Raw genomic sequence first — 17,446 nt, forward strand, 5'->3', positions numbered from 1 at the left:
CCTGAAAAGACTCAGCCTTGATGGGTCCATCCTGTGCTAGGGTGACAGGGCACAAGGATGTCCCACATCTAGGAGACCTGGAAACCTGTAACATCTACATCTTGCCCTTCACTGGGCTCTGAACACCTTGGTGGCCTTGTATGTCCTCTCAGACCAGAGTTCCTGAGCACTATGTGCCCGGTGCTGGGCAGATGAAAATGAAGAAGGCATTGTCCCTGGAAAACACTCAGGGTTGAAGTAAATGACAATTACAAATCCATGCCAAGTGCTAGTCTCAGGCAGAATACTGGTCAGGAGAAGGGAGATACAATTGTCTGTTGGAGAAGTCAGGAAAGAATCTTCTGAAGAGCAGAGATTTGGGCTGGATCTTTGGATGAATAAGAATAATGCCGAAAGCAGGTAGAAGGGCAATTCACCCAGAGAAGACTACATTTAAGGGGTAGAAACAGTGGCACCTTTAAAAACTGAGAACAGGGGCTGGGGTTGTGTGAGGCTCATACGTGTGAGGCACTGGGTTCGATCCTTAGCACCACATAAAAATAAATAAATAAACAAAATAAAGGTATTGTGTCCACTACAACTAAAAAAATATGTATATTAAAAAAAATAAAAAACCCTGAGAACATTCCAGCGTTCTACAAATGGGGAATATGGGAGGTTTGTCACAAATTGAGGCAGAAGGTAAGCCAGGAGCCAAATGATGAAGGCCTTTCCATGCCCTGTAATAACAGAGAACCATGAAAGAGCTTTTTCTTTTTTTCCCTTAAAGTCAGGTTTGAGATGTAATCTCCATATAGTAAGGCTTACTCTTTTTAGGTACACAGAGTAAAGAAGTGACAATCTCCATCCCCCAAAAAGTTCCTTCACAGCTGTGAGCAATCAATTCCACCAACCTTACTCCTTGCCTGATGACTATGCTCTGGTTTCTGTCACCAGAATTTTGTTTCATCCATAATGTCATATAAAGAGTCAGCCTTTGTGTAGCCTTTTGAGACCAGTTTCTCTCACACAGGGAAAGAAAAATTCTTTAGAGATTCATCCATGTTGTTACGTGTATCATTTTTTTTCTTCTTGTTGCTAAGCAGTATTACACCATATGGACACACCTCCATTTGTCTACCCACTCACCATTTGATGGACATTTGGGTTACTTCCAGTTTAGAGTAATTATGAATAAAGCGGCTATACATATTTATGTAAACTCTTTTGAGTAGGCATATATCATCATTTCTCTTATATAAATACCTTATAAGTAGAATTGTTAGGTCAGCAAAAAGAGAAACTACTAAATCACTAAATTTGGGGGGTGGGGTGGGCATACTGGTAATTGAAACCAGGGCTTTGTACATGTTAGACAGCACTCTACCACTGAACTGCAACCCTAGGCTGTCATTAAAGAGAGAGAGAAAGAGCTGTCATTCAACATGACCACCAATATTATACAGAAATACCCATTAATCAGCATCCTTGTCAGAATGTGGTATTGTCAGACATTTAAATCTGATCCACTCTTACATACATGTAGTGGTCTCTAATTGTGATTTTAATATTCCTTTTTTCCAATGATTGATGGACATTTCATCCGGATCTCTTTTTGGTGACACGCCTATAAAACTTTCTGCCGTTTTTTATTGAGTTGTTTTCTTATTATGGACACTATTGCTTATTATCTTTACATTAATCATTTATGTACAGATTTATCATATATGATTTGCATATGATTTGCAAACATTTTTATCCAAGTTTTCAGTTTGTCTTTATTTATTAAGAAAACAATAAAGGTAGAAGTTTTGGGCCAGGCACAGTGGCATATGCCCGTAATCCAGCAACTCAGGAAGATCACAAGTTTGGGCCAGCCTCAGTAACTTAGCTACACCTTGTCTCAAAAATGTTTTTAAAAGGCCTTGGAATGTACCTCAGTGGAAGAGTGCCTCTAAGTTCAATCCCCAGCTCCACATACACGCTCAGAGAAGCAGAAATTTTAATATTTATGAGGACCAATTTATCAAATTTTCCTGTTATAGATCCTACATTATTACATCTTAAGAAATCTTTGCCTAACCCAAAGTCATAAAGAATTTTCTTCTGCTTTCTTCTAGAATTTTTATAGTTTCAGGTTTATATCTAGTTCTATGTATACTGCACACAGCAAAAAGATGTTTTTAATTGAAAAATAACACTTATATGAAAAAGTACACAAATATCAGGCATATAAATCAATGATCACTATCAACTGAACACGTATCCTGCATCCAGATCAAGAAATTGAACATCACTAGTATCTTACAAGACTTCTTGAATGCTCTTCTGTGGAAAGCTTTTGTGTATTGGGCGAGGGGTCTAGTTGAAAAGTAACAAGAAACATCTCTTAGAGACATGACTGAAGTATTGATTGGGAGGCAAAAATCTGTCCATTATTGTGTCCCATTGGTTTGTAGCAGTTGTTCTTGCTAAACCGCTCCCCAAGACAGGTCTGTGATGTGTAATGGACTGACTGAAATTCAGTATCAATGTCAACACCCATGGAGTAAAATTCAAGTGTAGAGCAATTCCACGTAAAAGTCAGAATTTAAAACATAATAGTATAACATCAAAACCAATGCACAGGCCAATGGGGGGGGGGAGGAAGCAGAATGAAGATACTGACCTGAGTTTGGATTTTGAGATGGCTTGGCTGAAAGAAAAGACAAAGGTGTTAAGATTCCCACTTGAAAGACGTGAACACATGCTCCCTTATTGCTTCAGCAGTGATATGGTAAAAAGCCATGCATGTAAGCCTGGATTTAGCACCCCCGGTAGCCACAGCAGGTCAGCTGGGTTAAGAGTAGAGCAGAAATTGAGGTGCTACCAGTGCCAGGCAGGCAGGTTGAGCACCCTCAAAGACCTCAGGCAAGAGAAGACTCTTAGCTGAATTCCCTGAGAAGACATGGCAACAGGCATTGACTCCAGGTGTCCTTCTCTTGCCACTCCAAGCTGAGGCTAGCAAGGCCTCTAAGGCCTGTAGCCCAGCCTCTCATCCCAACAACAGAATTCGTGGGAAAAGGAGCAACAGACAAGGGGTCGTAGCTCTGTTATTCACAACTGGGTGAACACCAGAGCAGCATGCCTTTTTGAGCCTCACTGTTCTCTTCTGTAAAATGGGAGAAGAAACAAACCCATTCCCTGCCTACTTTACAATGTCATAGGGAGGGCAGAGCAGAACAGAGGCCAAAAAAAAAAAAAATCACTTCATGAACCGTTGCATACACTGCCATAACATCATTTTCATGAAACTCTGCCAAGAACAAGACTAAGTTCTCTTATAGACAAGACCTAAAGGACACTAACAGGAAGCAAACAAGACAAAACAGCACAGGATTCCCCAAAGCAGGTAGTTCTTGGCCCATTCCACAATGCCAGACCCCCCCTTCCCACTGCTGCAGCCCAAATCATCTAGAAGGAAGCCAGTGGGTGTTATGGGATGGCTTCCTCCATGGTTAGGAGAAGGTGGTGCAGGCTTCTCAAAACAGGTGCCACCAGCAGAGGAGAGCAGGGTTTCCTCATCTGGTCACTAGGCATGAGGTTGGGAAGGCCCCATGCATGAAGAAAAATTTTTAAAAGGTGGCACTTTCTAGTCAGCAACTGCCATTCAAGCTCTTCCTCCAAAGCACAGATGCCAAACCCAATGGGAAGGAGAATTCAGCCTTTACCCCCACCGCCGGCACCCAGAGGGCCCCGTCTTGGCCGTGCCTCTTCTTTTCCACCAGCACCTAATGAACACAGCAGGTGGCCGGGTTAACTGGCACAGTCCCCAGCTCCACCTCAGCAGGAACTGCTTCTTACTTAGGAAGAGGACTGTGGACTGCTGGGCACCCCACAGGACCTGGCACAAGAGGAAGGGCGCTGAGGGGCCAGAGGGAGCCCACCGCCCTCCTGTACCTAAGGCCACATCCCTGGGACTCCACTGCAATCTGGGGAGCTCCTCAACATTAGCTTCTTTAAGATCCATGAGGGCTAGGAGGGAGAGCAGCCTCCACACTCACCAGAGACTTCCACAGCAGCCCTGGGTCTCGCCTTCGCCACTTACGTTCTCAGTGTTCACGGATTCGGTCTCACTGGTGGGCATGCTGGCTGTGGGGAGAAGAGGAGGCTTAGATAGTGCACTGAGGGTGCTGTGCTGCAGGGAGCAGGCCAAAGGCAAACCCTCAGGAACTGGAGAGGAGAGCAAGAAGGGCCCTTATAGGCTTGGCCAGCAAAGGCAGTGCTGAAGGCTGGTCCACTGCACAGAGCCTGTGCTTTCAAGAGTCTAAGAGGTCACTCTGTCAACCCACAGTCTTGCCAAGAAAGGAAACAGAGGCCAAAATGAGTTCTTTCCAGGCTGGGAGGGGCCTGACACCAGCTTACTCTCCTGATCCCCAGATCACATTGCAAAGCCATCCCGACATCTCGGTTATTGATACATCTCTCCTGGCCCAACAGGAGTACCATAGAACATTTGTGATTAAACTTAATACTTCATAAATAAATTATTCTCAACATGCTGAAGGCGAAGAGCTATTAAGGATGGAAAAGGCGTGAAGAAACCACACACAAAATCATCTTTAAAAGTTGAGAGTTCAGCCGGGTGCAATGGTGCATGCCTGTAATTTCATCTACTCGGGAGGCTGAGGCAAGTTCAACCTGGGCAACTTAAGAAGAGTCTATCTCAAATGACAAAGGGCTGGGGGTGTAGCTCGGTAGTAAAGCATAGCAGTGTTCAACAGCAAATATTAAAAAAAAAAAAAAGAGCTCTACTTCTTAATTGATCTGCTATCGAAGTTCTGTTAAATTTGTGAAGTCAGTATGCAGAAGGTTCTCTCCAAATAAGTTGGCACTAGAATACCAAGGAGAACCTGGAGCTAGATGAAGGGGAAGGAGAGGTGTTTTGCCAAACAGTGAGCAGAGCAGACTTTGATTTCAGTGTCACTGAGGTCTCTAAGCCCCACAAGCCTATCTTTTCCTTGGCAGGCTTCTAAAAAGTGGCAGAAATGTGGAAATGCACCCATTATTGTCTGGAGGTTCAGGGATTCCCCTCCACACCTCAGCCACCAGCTGGCACATGGGCATCTTTTCTCATCCACTTGATTCAACTCTACAGACATCACAAGCACATGCTGGAGCCAAGGCAGTAAAGGAAGTGTGGGGACACAGAGAACTATACCCAGCTGGAGGAGAGGTAGGGAGGGGCAGCCTCCCAACAGATTTCCATTAACTGTGAAAAGAGCTCCCTCGGGGGTCTCCACAACAAGTTCTGGAGTAAAGAATGACTAATATATGAAAGGAATTGCCAAAGATCAAAACATAGGAGAATTTCCCAAACACGTGTACTTTTTTCCCCCTAATGCAGAGTTCTGCATTGAAGTGACAGGTTTTTTTTTTGTAGTTATTTTTAGTTATACATGACAGTAGAATGTATTGTGACATGTTATACATACATGGAGTATAATTTCCCATTCTTGTGGTTGTACATGGTGTGGAGTTACACTGGTCGTGTATTCATTTATAAACATAGGAAAGCTATGTCCTATTTATTCTACTATTTTTCCTATTCCCATTACCCTCCATTCCCTTTTGTCTAATACAGTGATTCCTCTCTCTCACAACATTCTGCCATTATGAGTTAGCATCCACATAGTACAGAGAATATATGGCCTTCAGTTTTTTGGAATTGACTTATTTCACTAAGCATGATAGTCTCCAATTACATCCATTTACTGGCAAATGCCATAATTTCATTATTCTTTATGGCTGAGTAACATTCCATTGTGTATAAATACCACATTTTCTTTATCCATTCATCTGTTGAAGAGCACCTAGGTCGATTCCATAGCTTGACTGTTGTGGATTGAGCTGCTGTAAACATCGATGTGGCCCCTAAAATCCTTAAAAGGATTTTAAGTCCTTTGAGAGGATGCTGAGGAGTAGGATAACTGGGTCAAATGGTGATTCTATTCTAAGTTTTCTGAGGTATCTCCTTAGAAAACTGTTTTTTTTTTCTAAGTGTGGTTGCACCAATTTGCAGTCCTGCCAGCAATGCATGAGTGTACTCTTTCTCCCACATCCTCACCAATAGAAAAATCAGAGATAGTAGGAACATACCTCAACATTGTAAAATCTATCTATGCTAAACCCACAGATAACATCATTCTAAATGGAGAAAAATTGAAAGCATTCCCTCAAAAAACTGGAACTAGACAGGGATGCCCTCTTTCATCACTTCTTTCCAACCTAGTTCTTGAAACTCTAGCCAGAGCAATTAGACAGAAGAAAGAAATTAAATGGATATAAACAGGAAAAGTTTTTTTTTAATAGACCTTACAATGTCAATAGGAAAGCCTTCCTCCTTTGGGTAGGTGACTTAATAAGGATGCCTGAAACTTCATCCGCAAAAACTGGGAGTGAGGGGAAGAAACAGGGTCAACTACTCTGCCCACGAGGCTGCATAGTGCCGACTCGGTTCTGGCAAGAAATGTTAAAAAGTGAAGTACAAGGATGAAGTGGGATCTGATTCAAAGACCCAGAGGTCTGAGCAGCAGTCTTCTGAGGGTCCCAAAGGTGATCCCTGGTCTCTTTCCTTTTGTGAGCACCCAAGATACTGAACTTGCCTCTGTGGAAACCTTAATGGCCCTGTCCAGGCACTTTTAGGCACAAGATTCAGAAGCAAAAGCCAAATGAACAGAATTATAGACTCGTATTATATTGCTGGTACTCTCCTTCCTTAAGTTGAAAGAAACTAACTACAAACCTTTGATTCACTCTTTCACTACTCCATGGGGAGGAGGAGGAAAAAAAAAAAAGAAACAGGAGAAAATCGAAGAATCTCACCATCCAATCATAGAAAACTCTTCAACAAAACTTCATTACTACAAACACCACACACACAGCTCCCAGACTTCCCTCCCCAGGACTGTTTCATGCTCTGACTTCTACAGAGGATCAGAGGACTGTAAAGTACGTGAAGCTGGCTGGCAGTTGTCCTTTTCTCTGACAATGTTGCTCCCTCTCTGAAGAAAATCCCAGCAGGATACCCTTTTCATATCCAACCAGGAGTCAGCTCTTTGTGAAAAGTGGTTATTTCAATGACTAAGGGGACCCGGAGGTTGAGGGCAGCACAATACACTGGCAGGGAATGACAGGCTCTGGGTCTGCCTGCCTCCCTGGTGGCATCCTGCCTCTCTTCAGGCTTCAGTTTTCAGGCTTTCAGTCTATCAAGTATGATGCTATCTCCATACTCTTAAGGATTATTTCCATCTCTGTTCGGTATCTCCTGGTTCTGATATCAATCACACTGGAACATGATCGTTATTTCCCAGAGGGTAAATATCTAAGCAGACTAAATCCTCGGGCGTTTTTCACCCTCTGGGGCTGTGGCTCACATTGATATGGCCATCATCATTGTGTTTGATCCCTAAGCTTCATTTTTCAAATGATCTAATTGAAACAGATAAATTTTTTACCGCCTTTGGGACGCGGGATGGAGGTTCATTTTGCATTCTGGCTGTATGCCAATTACTAGCCTATGAAATTTTCTATCTGGTCTCCAGACTGAGTGAAGAGAATAAGTAACCCCTGACTCCCCAAACACAACACAGTGAGGCTGTGAGTTGTCCAGGCTGCACTCAGGGTGAGGAGAGTCCTCCCACTCTCCAAGTAGATTCTGTCCTCGGGTAGAGAGAGAAAGGGGCCTGACAGCAGGTGCACATATTGGCCATATCTAAGTTTAACCCCACGTTTGTGGCTTGATTTCTGAGCCTCCATTTCCTCATTTATAAATGAGAGAGCACCTATCTCATGGACTGTAGGCATAACTGAATGGGGGGAGGCATGAAGAGAACCAGGTCCCCAGCTCTGAGTAATCACAAGTGTTCACTCAGATGATCATCTCAGAAAAGCTCTCCTGGAGCTCCCTGCAAGCAAAGTGACCACTCTGATCACAGCCATCACTGCACAGAAGCATCTAATACAAACATTTTTCCATCTGAATCAGCTTTGGCCACCATTCTTGGTTTACATATTTTGTCTTAAAATGAGTCATTGTCTAACTCAGCCTGTTGTAGGAACAGCAACTTCTCCTGTTATAATTATTTCACACCTACAGAGCCAGGGGCATGTAATAAATAAATCTATTCCAGAATGTTGTTGTCAGAGTTAGAGGAGGAATGGAAGGGGAATGAGGAGCCCATGGGTAGTGCTACCTCATTTGGTTCTGGAACCAGAGCTTTGATCTGGTGCCTCAATTTGGACAGAGGAACCAAGCTTGGACTGGGGCCCTGGCAGTCTTATGATTGGCTCCAGCCTCTGGATTCCTAACACAGGACAGACAGGGAAGTTCCATTTGTGAAGTATTGAATAAATCAGGCCCAGTGGTAAACCAAAGACCTTGTTTGTACATTAAAACATTTTACCCTTCACTTGTACTGGGCATTTGTTTTTTAACATTAATAAACTAACATGAGTTTTGCTTCATTTCACCCCAACAGGATTTCATTTGCATATTTAAAAGTAGGGAGGAAAGAACCACAGACTGTTCATGCTGCAAGGGGCTTCTGAGAGCACAGGAGATGAACTCTGTGGTTTCACAGACTACCGAATTGACCAAATTGCCTCAGGACACATAGCTAGCTTAGTTCTGAGAGAGACTTCCTGATTTCTATCCAAGAGAACATCTCAGAGACTAGGGACAATACAAATAGCAAGCTATACTGGTGATTATTAGGAGTTTATGCAAATCAAAACATAGAATTATAAAAATACATATAAATAAACCCACAGGCAAATTCCTGAAACAGTTGTACTAGTTGCAAAAGCATTATGACTGTCCCATGGAGATGATTATTATGCCCTCTCCAGCAGAGATTCTGTGTTAATTTCTGGTGAGTGGCTAGGCCTCATTAGGGTATAGAAAGCCCCTCTCCTATTCCCAGTCACCAATAAGGGTCAGGCTCTCCAAGAGAAGTACACCATACGAGTTGGGGGGAAGCTGCAAGTCCTCCAGGGAACTTGAGAGCAGTGTTGGGGAAGTTTCTTTCTTTCTATAAACTAAAAAACTCTTTTCAGTGACTCTGGGTGAACCAAGAATTAGGACAAGCCTGACATCTGTAATGGGGTGCTGGCTTGCACTGCTATTTGCTTGCTGAAAGTCTGGGGAAGACTGTGCTCTGTAATCTGTTCTAAGCCTTGGGATCCTGGACAGAGTTCCGGAGTACACCCTGAGGCTTAGAGTGTGGGCATACTGAGGAGGATCCTAGGGGCTGCTGTGGGTGAGGAGCTGGTGCCAGACAGCAGCCAGCACATCCTGGACTGTAGGCATGTTCTCAAGGTCTATGTGGCATGAGCTTCTATGATGCTGGCTACTGAGGTCAAAGACTCTAGAAGAGATATCAAGAAAGCTTGGAGTGTGTTGTCAGGTGACAGAGGGAAAGTGCCTTTTCACCTATGCTTAGTTACCTATCTGAGAATGAGCTGCAAGACAATATCAGCTCTAAGATCTGTCTACCTCTGTAGTTCCCTGGAGTGTGTTAGAGAAAAGGACTTGCAGCTTCCCCCCACTCATATAGCCCTAGTGTACTTCTCTTGGAGGGTCTGACCCTTGCTGGTGACTGGGAATAGGAGGGGGGCTTGAGGAGGTCTTTCTATACCCTAATGAGGCCTAATCACTCACCAGAAATTAACACAGAATCTCTGCTATAAAATTACTTGAAAGCAGAAGTACCCATGAGTTGTCTGGTGTTGCTACCAGCAACTGGGGGTTTCTCTTGTCTTCCCTCAGCTCTGCAAAACAACAAGGCACAAAGAGACAAGAAGTACTGTGAAGCCACTGCCCACTACCCTCAGGAGGGGAGCAGGAGTCCTGCAACCTGCCCAGGAAAACCGGACTCCAAGTCCCCTCCAGCCAAATGCCCCAGGGAATGGAGCACAGCACAGAAAGGAGCAGCTCCCAGAGGACTCCGCCCTGCCCATGAGGCCCTGGCAGCCCAGTGGGAAGGCTTGTCACATGACAAACTGAGCCCAGGGCTTCCTAGCCTCCTTTTGGAACCTGCCACAGCAGAAGCCTCAGTCACCATGTCCTCAGCTTCTGAGCCCCACTCATCTGTTCTAACCCCCCAAGACAGGCTGTCTTGCATACTAAGGGATTTCTTTTAGCATTTCCTCCTAAAGCCTAACTTTCCCTTTAGAGAAAGGGTGAGGCTGGATAACTGAGTGGTGGCAAGTTTGGGTTGTCTTCTCAGGAGGCAGAATTTGAGGCCAAGATCTTACGTTTCATCTTATTTTCATGACAAGCATGAATGGTACCATAATGTAACATGCCTGACAAACCCCACAGGACTCAGATATCCCCTGAAGGCATTTTCAGAGGCACACACAGCTGACATAGAGTAACAGACTCTCATTGCTAAAAGGCAGTCAGACTCTTGGAGAAAGTGGGTCAAGGCCAGACCAAGGTTTCCATGTCTAAATCAAGAATTGTATCTAGACAAAAACTCTTTTTGCATGACAGTGACCAGGGCAGCACAACAGCCATTTGAGGGTCCCTGCTCCACTGTTACCAGCAGGATCAGGGTCCAATCAGTAGAAGTCTGTCCCCACCCAAAATACAATTAGTTTCCTGAAAATATTAGTCTGCTTCCTCTCCCTGAAGATCTCAGGAAACTAATAGAGATGCTACTAATTTAAGCCTTCCCTCGGGAGGGTGAGCCCAAGGACTGGTCTCTTCTCTTCTGGGAACAGGAACCACTCATCTCATTTTTTTGGTAACCAACCCAGGGCTATATTCTAAGTTAGTCTTAGACATTTTCCTTAAGTCCAAGACAGTATCTTCTGCTTAGTTAAAGCCAATCTTCCTTACAGAGCCCCTCAGGAACTACAGCAAGCCTGCCTCCTGTACAGATGCCCCATGAAAACACTACAGCAGAGATAGCCAGTCCCATGGCCACCCTTAACTCACTGTTCTGTCCCAATTGAAGTTGTTCTCCCCCTCCCCCTCCTCCTCCTCCTCCTCCTCCGGCCAAAATGCCTTGAATGCCTTCTGACAATTCCTTCATCCCCTTCCTCTTTCAGGCCTTCTGAAGAGACTAGGACACTAACATAGCCCTTATGACACAATCCATGGGTTATTCCAGTCCACTTCCCTTAATCTCTGAGCTCAGCAGTTTCACAGGTGGCAGAGACTAATACACACACACACACATACAAACAAACACACACATACACACACAAAAAAACACCAGTGTAACGTGTCCTTCTGTTTCCCAAGCAGCTGGCTTTGTGCCCCTGCAGTCTGAATCTTCTCAAGCATTCTTCTTTCCAACCAGGGTCCCAGGTGGAAGCACTTGATTGCAATTGCCAGTTGCCCAGGTAAAGCTTTGCACTGCTGTCCAACCATAGTGGTGACCTGGGCAGAGCAGGGCAGGGGGCCAGCTGCTGGCATAAATGCCTGCATAGTGATGGTCCTGACTGTTCAGCCCAGGGTTTCTGATGAGGGGTATGGTCAACATTGTTTTAGGACATTGCCTGAAATGTAGTTGTTCTGCACACAAACCTATCCTCACTTGCAAAGGCAAGTACCCAAAAATCTTTGCATCTATTTTTAACTTCACTCTTGAAGCTGCCACCACTATTTTAGCATGGTCCTGGGTAAAACAGTCAGAGATTAGAAGACCAAGAAGCCACTTGAAATATGCAGCCTGGAAAAACAAAATCAATCAAATAATATTATTGGAATTTCTAAACAGTTTAAACTTTAAGACATTATTTGTGGAAAAGTGTTTGAAAAACCTGTCTTCCAGTCTAAGAATATTCATGAGAAATCAAATTTTCTTAGTTTATTCAGCTGCTTCTTTATAAGATATAGTTCAAATAGAAAGAAAACTTCAATGCCATCTTGGTCAGGACACACATTTTAAGGATAGACAAGAAGAAAATGAAATGACCAAGTTTCAAAGAAATCAAGCAATTACAATATAGGCATCTGCCAAACACACCGCAAGGCACATGCAGTTCACACAATGCCTATGTGCAGGGAAAAGGTACCAGAGATGTTGGACAGCTCAATCTCAGTAATTTACCGTGATCTTTAGCCCTGCGTTGGCGAAAGCAGCAAAACTTCCTTTTCTTCTTATCCTCTTTTAGCAACTCGGCCACTGTGACCCCTTCAGGTTGAACACAGGCAATTTCATTACTATACAGCAGAGGGCAGCAAGAGCAATGCAAACAAGGGGGCATGCAGCCAGTCCCACGCCAGCCCAGGGGCGGCCTCACAAGAGACACTGGCCTCTGATGCGCACCTGACACCTCCCTCCTCCTACACAGAAATCTATAGTTCAGGACCTGAAGGGACAGGGGCAATGTACCTGCTATAGTTACTATACAAACACTTGTCTTTAAGAACCTATTCTAAATACACACACACAAAAAACCCCACTTTAGACAAAGGCTTCTCATGTTTGGCCTCCTATCTAAGAAGACCATTAGGGAAGGGGCACTTCAAAGGAAGGTCGGTAATCTGAGTACTGGGCAGCAGTAGAATTCCAACTAAGCCTTGCTATGGGGAATGGGACAGATGGAAATGAAAAAGGTGGGTGCTAGATTCTGACAGCCTAGGTCTAATCCCAGACCTCCCACTTACTGCCTGCTAATTTTGCTAATCCTTAGTTTCCTCACCTGTAAAATATTAATAGCAGTTTGACATCTTATACTTCATGAGGTTGTTTTAAAAAGCAAATGGTAGATAAAGTAACATGAGCAAAATGTTTGACTTTCGTAAGCTGTGGCCAACTGTAATTATTACTCCTACAACTCTCCTGTGGCCACTAGATCCCAAGAAAAAATGATTCTGAGATCTCTAAACTCTTCCAATTGTTTCTTCCATGAGCACACCAAATTGTCCAATCTTTAAAGTAGAGGCCATGTGCTCCAGGGAGGGAAACTATAGAGATAATTCTGGATACCAGGAGCCAGTAAGGGTGAAGGGAGACAGGCATACACTATTGGTAGGCAGAGCACACTTCTAAAATGGGCATCCTCACTTAAAAAAAACCCTTTCTCCTAAACCACATCCCACAAGAACATAGGTATGAGTGTATATGCACAGGAGCATTCACACATGGGAGTTAACAGTAATTAGTATGTAGACTGTGCCTGAATTTGGGTTCAAACCCCAGCTCAGCCACTTGACAGCCATGTGTCCTTATAGAGCTACTTAACTTCTTGGTGCTTTAGTCTCCTCATCTGTAAAGTTCCTATCTCAGAGTTGGGTGAGAAATAAGAATCCTGAGCCTGTGACCCTTCAAACAGTATCTGACACATAGGAAGCACCTGGTAAATGATAGTTATTATTCCATGCCCTTTCCTGCAACAAATAACAGTGCTCATATGTGTGACAAATGTTATGCTTGATGCCAGCCACACAACGGAGAGCTGAGACACACCTTACACCTGCCCCCATGGAGTCCAGGGTCTTGTGACTGAGAGACATTAATCAGACCATCACACAAATAAACTCCAAATGGAAGCTCTGATCACTGCAAAAAGTAGAAGTCACATGCTGTTGAATACATAGTCCTTATAATGCTCAATTCTTATAATGGCAATTAATTGGAAATTAGCCAAAATCTTGCTTTAAAAAACATGGAAAGATGTCTATGGAACACAATCCAGGGAAAAAGACCTGTGCTTGGCATCTTGTGTCCCAAACTGTCAGCATAGAGTCTATACCAATTCCTACCTTCTTATGTGCAGAAAGCCATGTGTGAAAGAAGAGGCCCCCGACTGTTAAGCCTGGCTCCCTCCAAGGAGAAGGAAGAAAGAATTTTATTACTTAATATGCATTGCTATTATATGAGTTCTTTTCAGGGGGAAAAATATTACTTTAGTAATTAAAACATAAAAAATAAACAAAAGCAACCTTGACTCCACGGGGACTCCATACACCTGGCTGGAGAGCAGCTCCTCCACCTCTCCAGGTGGGACCATGAGCCCTAAGCTCACTTCCCACCAGCTCCCACAGGCTTCAGGCAATGGAAGAAGAGGAGGTGTCTTTATAAATCATTACTACTCTATACCACCTCAGTGGAGATGGTGTGCCAGGGCAGAAGGCCATGCCCAACACCAGCTAGTGGAAACAGTGTCCGGCTGCCGGGTCCTCCTCGGTCAGCCTTCCCAATCCTACTGTTGGCTGCCTCACCAGTGAGGGCAGGTGACCAACTTGGATATATGTTTATCACATGTCTCTCTGCCACTGTTTTCGTTCAGTATTTTCAATTCTGGACTTGAGTCCTTAGATCGTTTGTGACAAAAGCAGTTTTATGAATCAAAAATTTTAAACACAATCTTTTAAAAAAGGACTAGGAAACTGCTATTCCTTGCACTTGCAAAGAGCTTGCCATCCTTAGGTCTCATACCCACAAATGAAGAACACACTGTAGGAAAAGGTATCTGGGTACCAACAGGCAAAAGGCAGGCAATTAGGGCCACTTTGTGTACCAAGTCCTGGGACTGGCAGATGCCAGTGGGCGGCAGCAGGGGACACACTCAGAGCCTCTAGGACCATAGAGAAAGCAGCAGATGAACAGGCATGCCTTGTGGGCAGTGAGAGCTTTAGGTATCCCATCCTTTCTTTGGACATCAAGTATTGTTAATGTTCTTACAATATGTTGTTGGGGGAGGTGTTGTGGGGGGTGTCAGAATTTTAGAATGAGCTCTTTAAAATGATTTCATTATTTTAATGCTATTTTTTAAAGACTAATCACTGACAATGAGAAGAGTTTAAAATAGAATTTGAGGCTTCCAGATTTTAATGGCCCTAGAAAAACTCCATTGTTAACTCAGAAGCAGCTGCGTACATCTAAAAAATCACTGTGCGATTTGGCAGAGTTTCTTAAGAAACTTGAAGCTCAGCAAAAAGTTAAATAAATTATCCTTGAAAATTCCCCAAATACTCAGGAACCAATTTCCAAGGGAATTTTTGTCCACTCAATTAATTGTGTAGCACTAGCTCTCTTAATAGCAAATTTACAGAATTGGCATTTTTAATAGTCCAAGAATGCATAAAATAGAGCTCCTTGTCACTAGAGTCATCAGAAAGCTCAGTTAAGGACCTAATTGCCTCTCTTTTCCTCTCAAGTAAGTCCTTGGGTCTGTGGGATAGTCAGTCACTGATACATTCATGACAGAGGAGTTCCCAGTCTAAGCTACACATGCAACCCGCCAGGGAGCTTAAAATACAAGAGCCACCCCTGACTCCTGACCCAGAATGAAGCAGAGGCCTAGGGTGAAATGTGGCACCAGGAAGGCTCCAGCTCCCCCCAGGTGATCGTAATATACGGCCAGAGATGGACACCACAGATGCAGCAAGTGACACTGAGCAGAACAGGGAGGAGATAATGCAAGCACGTCTCTGAGTACTCAATTTGACTATCTGTTCCCTGATACAAAGCACTGAAAAACTGGGAATGGATTTCAAGAGCCAGAAAGCTGTGCTACCATATCTCAGAAGTGACCAAGTCAGTAGGTTTGTGTTCTCTCAATACTTCAGAACCATATAGCTTCTGAAGAAAAGTTTGGAGCAGCAGGTCCTTAAAAGGGTCCTCACCCTGAGGTTGCTTGGAGGTCTAGTAGAATCTTCAAGAATATTCAGCTAGGCCAAACTTTCCTCAAGTCTGATGACAAGAGCAGCAGCAAGTTCGGCCACAGTTATTTCAACACCTGCTTGTTACTGAACATCTAATTCTCTTAATGGTGCCTTGGGTAGATATCTTTAGCTCCTTGCAACCAAGAAAATGGCACTCCAAGATGTTGGGTAATTTTCCTATCACTGAAGTCCAAATCCCATGTCATAAAACTCAGCCAGTTCCAGAGAAAGGGCCTTAAAATGCCTTGCAGCCCAAGTCTTTGCCTCTTATAAGTGCACAGTTATCTGTTGTGAGTGACTCCTTTGCTCAGCTAGGCTGAGGCTCAGCTACCAGGAAGGCTTCTTCTCACACTGTCACAGAATCCTCAAAATATCTGGGAGGAAACTGCCCAACTCATATCTAAGACCCAGCTGAAAAAGACTGTCAGCCAAAGCAACATCTTAAACCAGCAGGGAGTCAGGAAGCCCAGGCAGTGTACTGTCCCTCTTCCCAGAGATAACACAGGAGCAAGACTGGGGAACATGGCACATGAGGGTGGATCTCACACACCTAAGGAGGGTGCTGACACCAAAACACCCTTGTTTCTATTGCCTGATAGCCAGGGACCAGGTATACGCAAGGGTTAGGGCCAAAACTAACCCTTGCCCCCTGTGTTTTTCTGGCTGTGATAGAAAGAAAGGAGCTGGCAAGCCTGGGAGGCCCCAGGGAAACCCCACCAGCACTGACTTCCTCAGAAATCCTGAGGTAATGAGTTCTGTAATCAGGGAGGCTCCCCTTCTTCCTCATCAGGAGACGTGGTGCCCTCAAGTCAGTTAGATCTCAACACGCTTCCCTCAGCCTAGGATTTGTGCATTTCAAACCCCGATCACTGAGGCTCTGGCAAACTGACAACTCTGAAAGCATCACACTCCATGAGCCTCACTCTACAGGAAATCCCAGCACCTGGGAAAGAGAGCTCACCAAAGAACAAGGGTGCACCAAAGAAATATTTGCAATTCTAGATCAAACATTAAGCTAATTGTTTTGAGTCACACGTCACTGTGCATAGCAGAAACCATAGTTCTGATGTTCTGCAGACACACTGCAGCTTCATGGGCTTGTAAGACCCAGTTCTGGTTAATTCTGAAGATCTGCAACTTTCCAAGGACTTAGTAATACTCTCAGTGAAAGAAACAAAGTAATGCACTGAAGGGCTTTGAATATTTGTTATTTTCCATGCCTTCTTTGTCTCATTTCCTTAGCTTGCCCCACCCCACTCCACCTTACCTTCTACAGCTAAAGGATGCATATCCCTCAGGGCTCAGTGAGGATGCTACCTCTTCCCTGCATTTCCACCCACCCTCCCACTCATGCCAGCCAGCATCACTGAGCCTTCTGGATTGGTATTGCAAACTGCTGCTGCTCCTTGATTATGGTGACAACGTCTACCGTTAGTACTGTAATAAGTCACTGCCTTCTCTATCTTCCCTCCAATGGTAACTTCCATGAAAGGCAAAGGCATTGGTTTGGTCATCCCATAGGTAGGTTCTTTACAGACAGTGGAAGGAACTACTTGGCTCAGATAAAATTGTGAACCCTCAGGACTACCAGAAGACAAGACCTCAGAAAACAGATCAAGACACTGACCATGAAAATGACTCCACCACAACTGACATTAACTGCACTAAAATCTAGATCGCTAGTTCTAGGGGAGCAATAAAGAGATGACAGGCATCAGCACCTGGGATGGCCTCACTTGGCTCCCCATGGGATATACCTAAACTAGCAAAGAAAGGTGCTCTTCAGAGAAGAGGGACAGC

At 44.2% G+C, this 17,446-nt stretch overlaps 1 protein-coding gene across 27 annotated transcripts in view; it reads right to left on the bottom strand.

Annotated features, from left to right (window-relative positions):
• Positions 1 to 17,446, bottom strand: part of Cacna1d (calcium voltage-gated channel subunit alpha1 D) — a 315,967-nt gene that overhangs the window by 85,415 nt on the left and 213,106 nt on the right. For 18 of the 27 annotated variants that reach the window (XM_005317204.5, XM_040289735.2, XM_040289743.2 and 15 more), the window contains 3 exons: positions 4,023 to 4,110; positions 3,690 to 3,749; positions 2,648 to 2,674 (listed from right to left, as the gene is read on the bottom strand). In XM_005317204.5, coding sequence (XP_005317261.1) covers positions 2,648 to 2,674; positions 3,690 to 3,749; positions 4,023 to 4,110 — 175 coding nt within the window. The remainder of the gene's footprint in view (positions 1 to 2,647; positions 2,675 to 3,689; positions 3,750 to 4,022; positions 4,111 to 17,446) is intronic. The other 9 variants (XM_005317206.4, XM_005317207.4, XM_005317208.4 and 6 more) reach the window with 1 other exon arrangement.

This window comes from Ictidomys tridecemlineatus, chromosome 2 (genome assembly GCF_052094955.1).
Source record: "Ictidomys tridecemlineatus isolate mIctTri1 chromosome 2, mIctTri1.hap1, whole genome shotgun sequence".
Taxonomy (NCBI): domain Eukaryota; kingdom Metazoa; phylum Chordata; class Mammalia; order Rodentia; family Sciuridae; genus Ictidomys; species Ictidomys tridecemlineatus.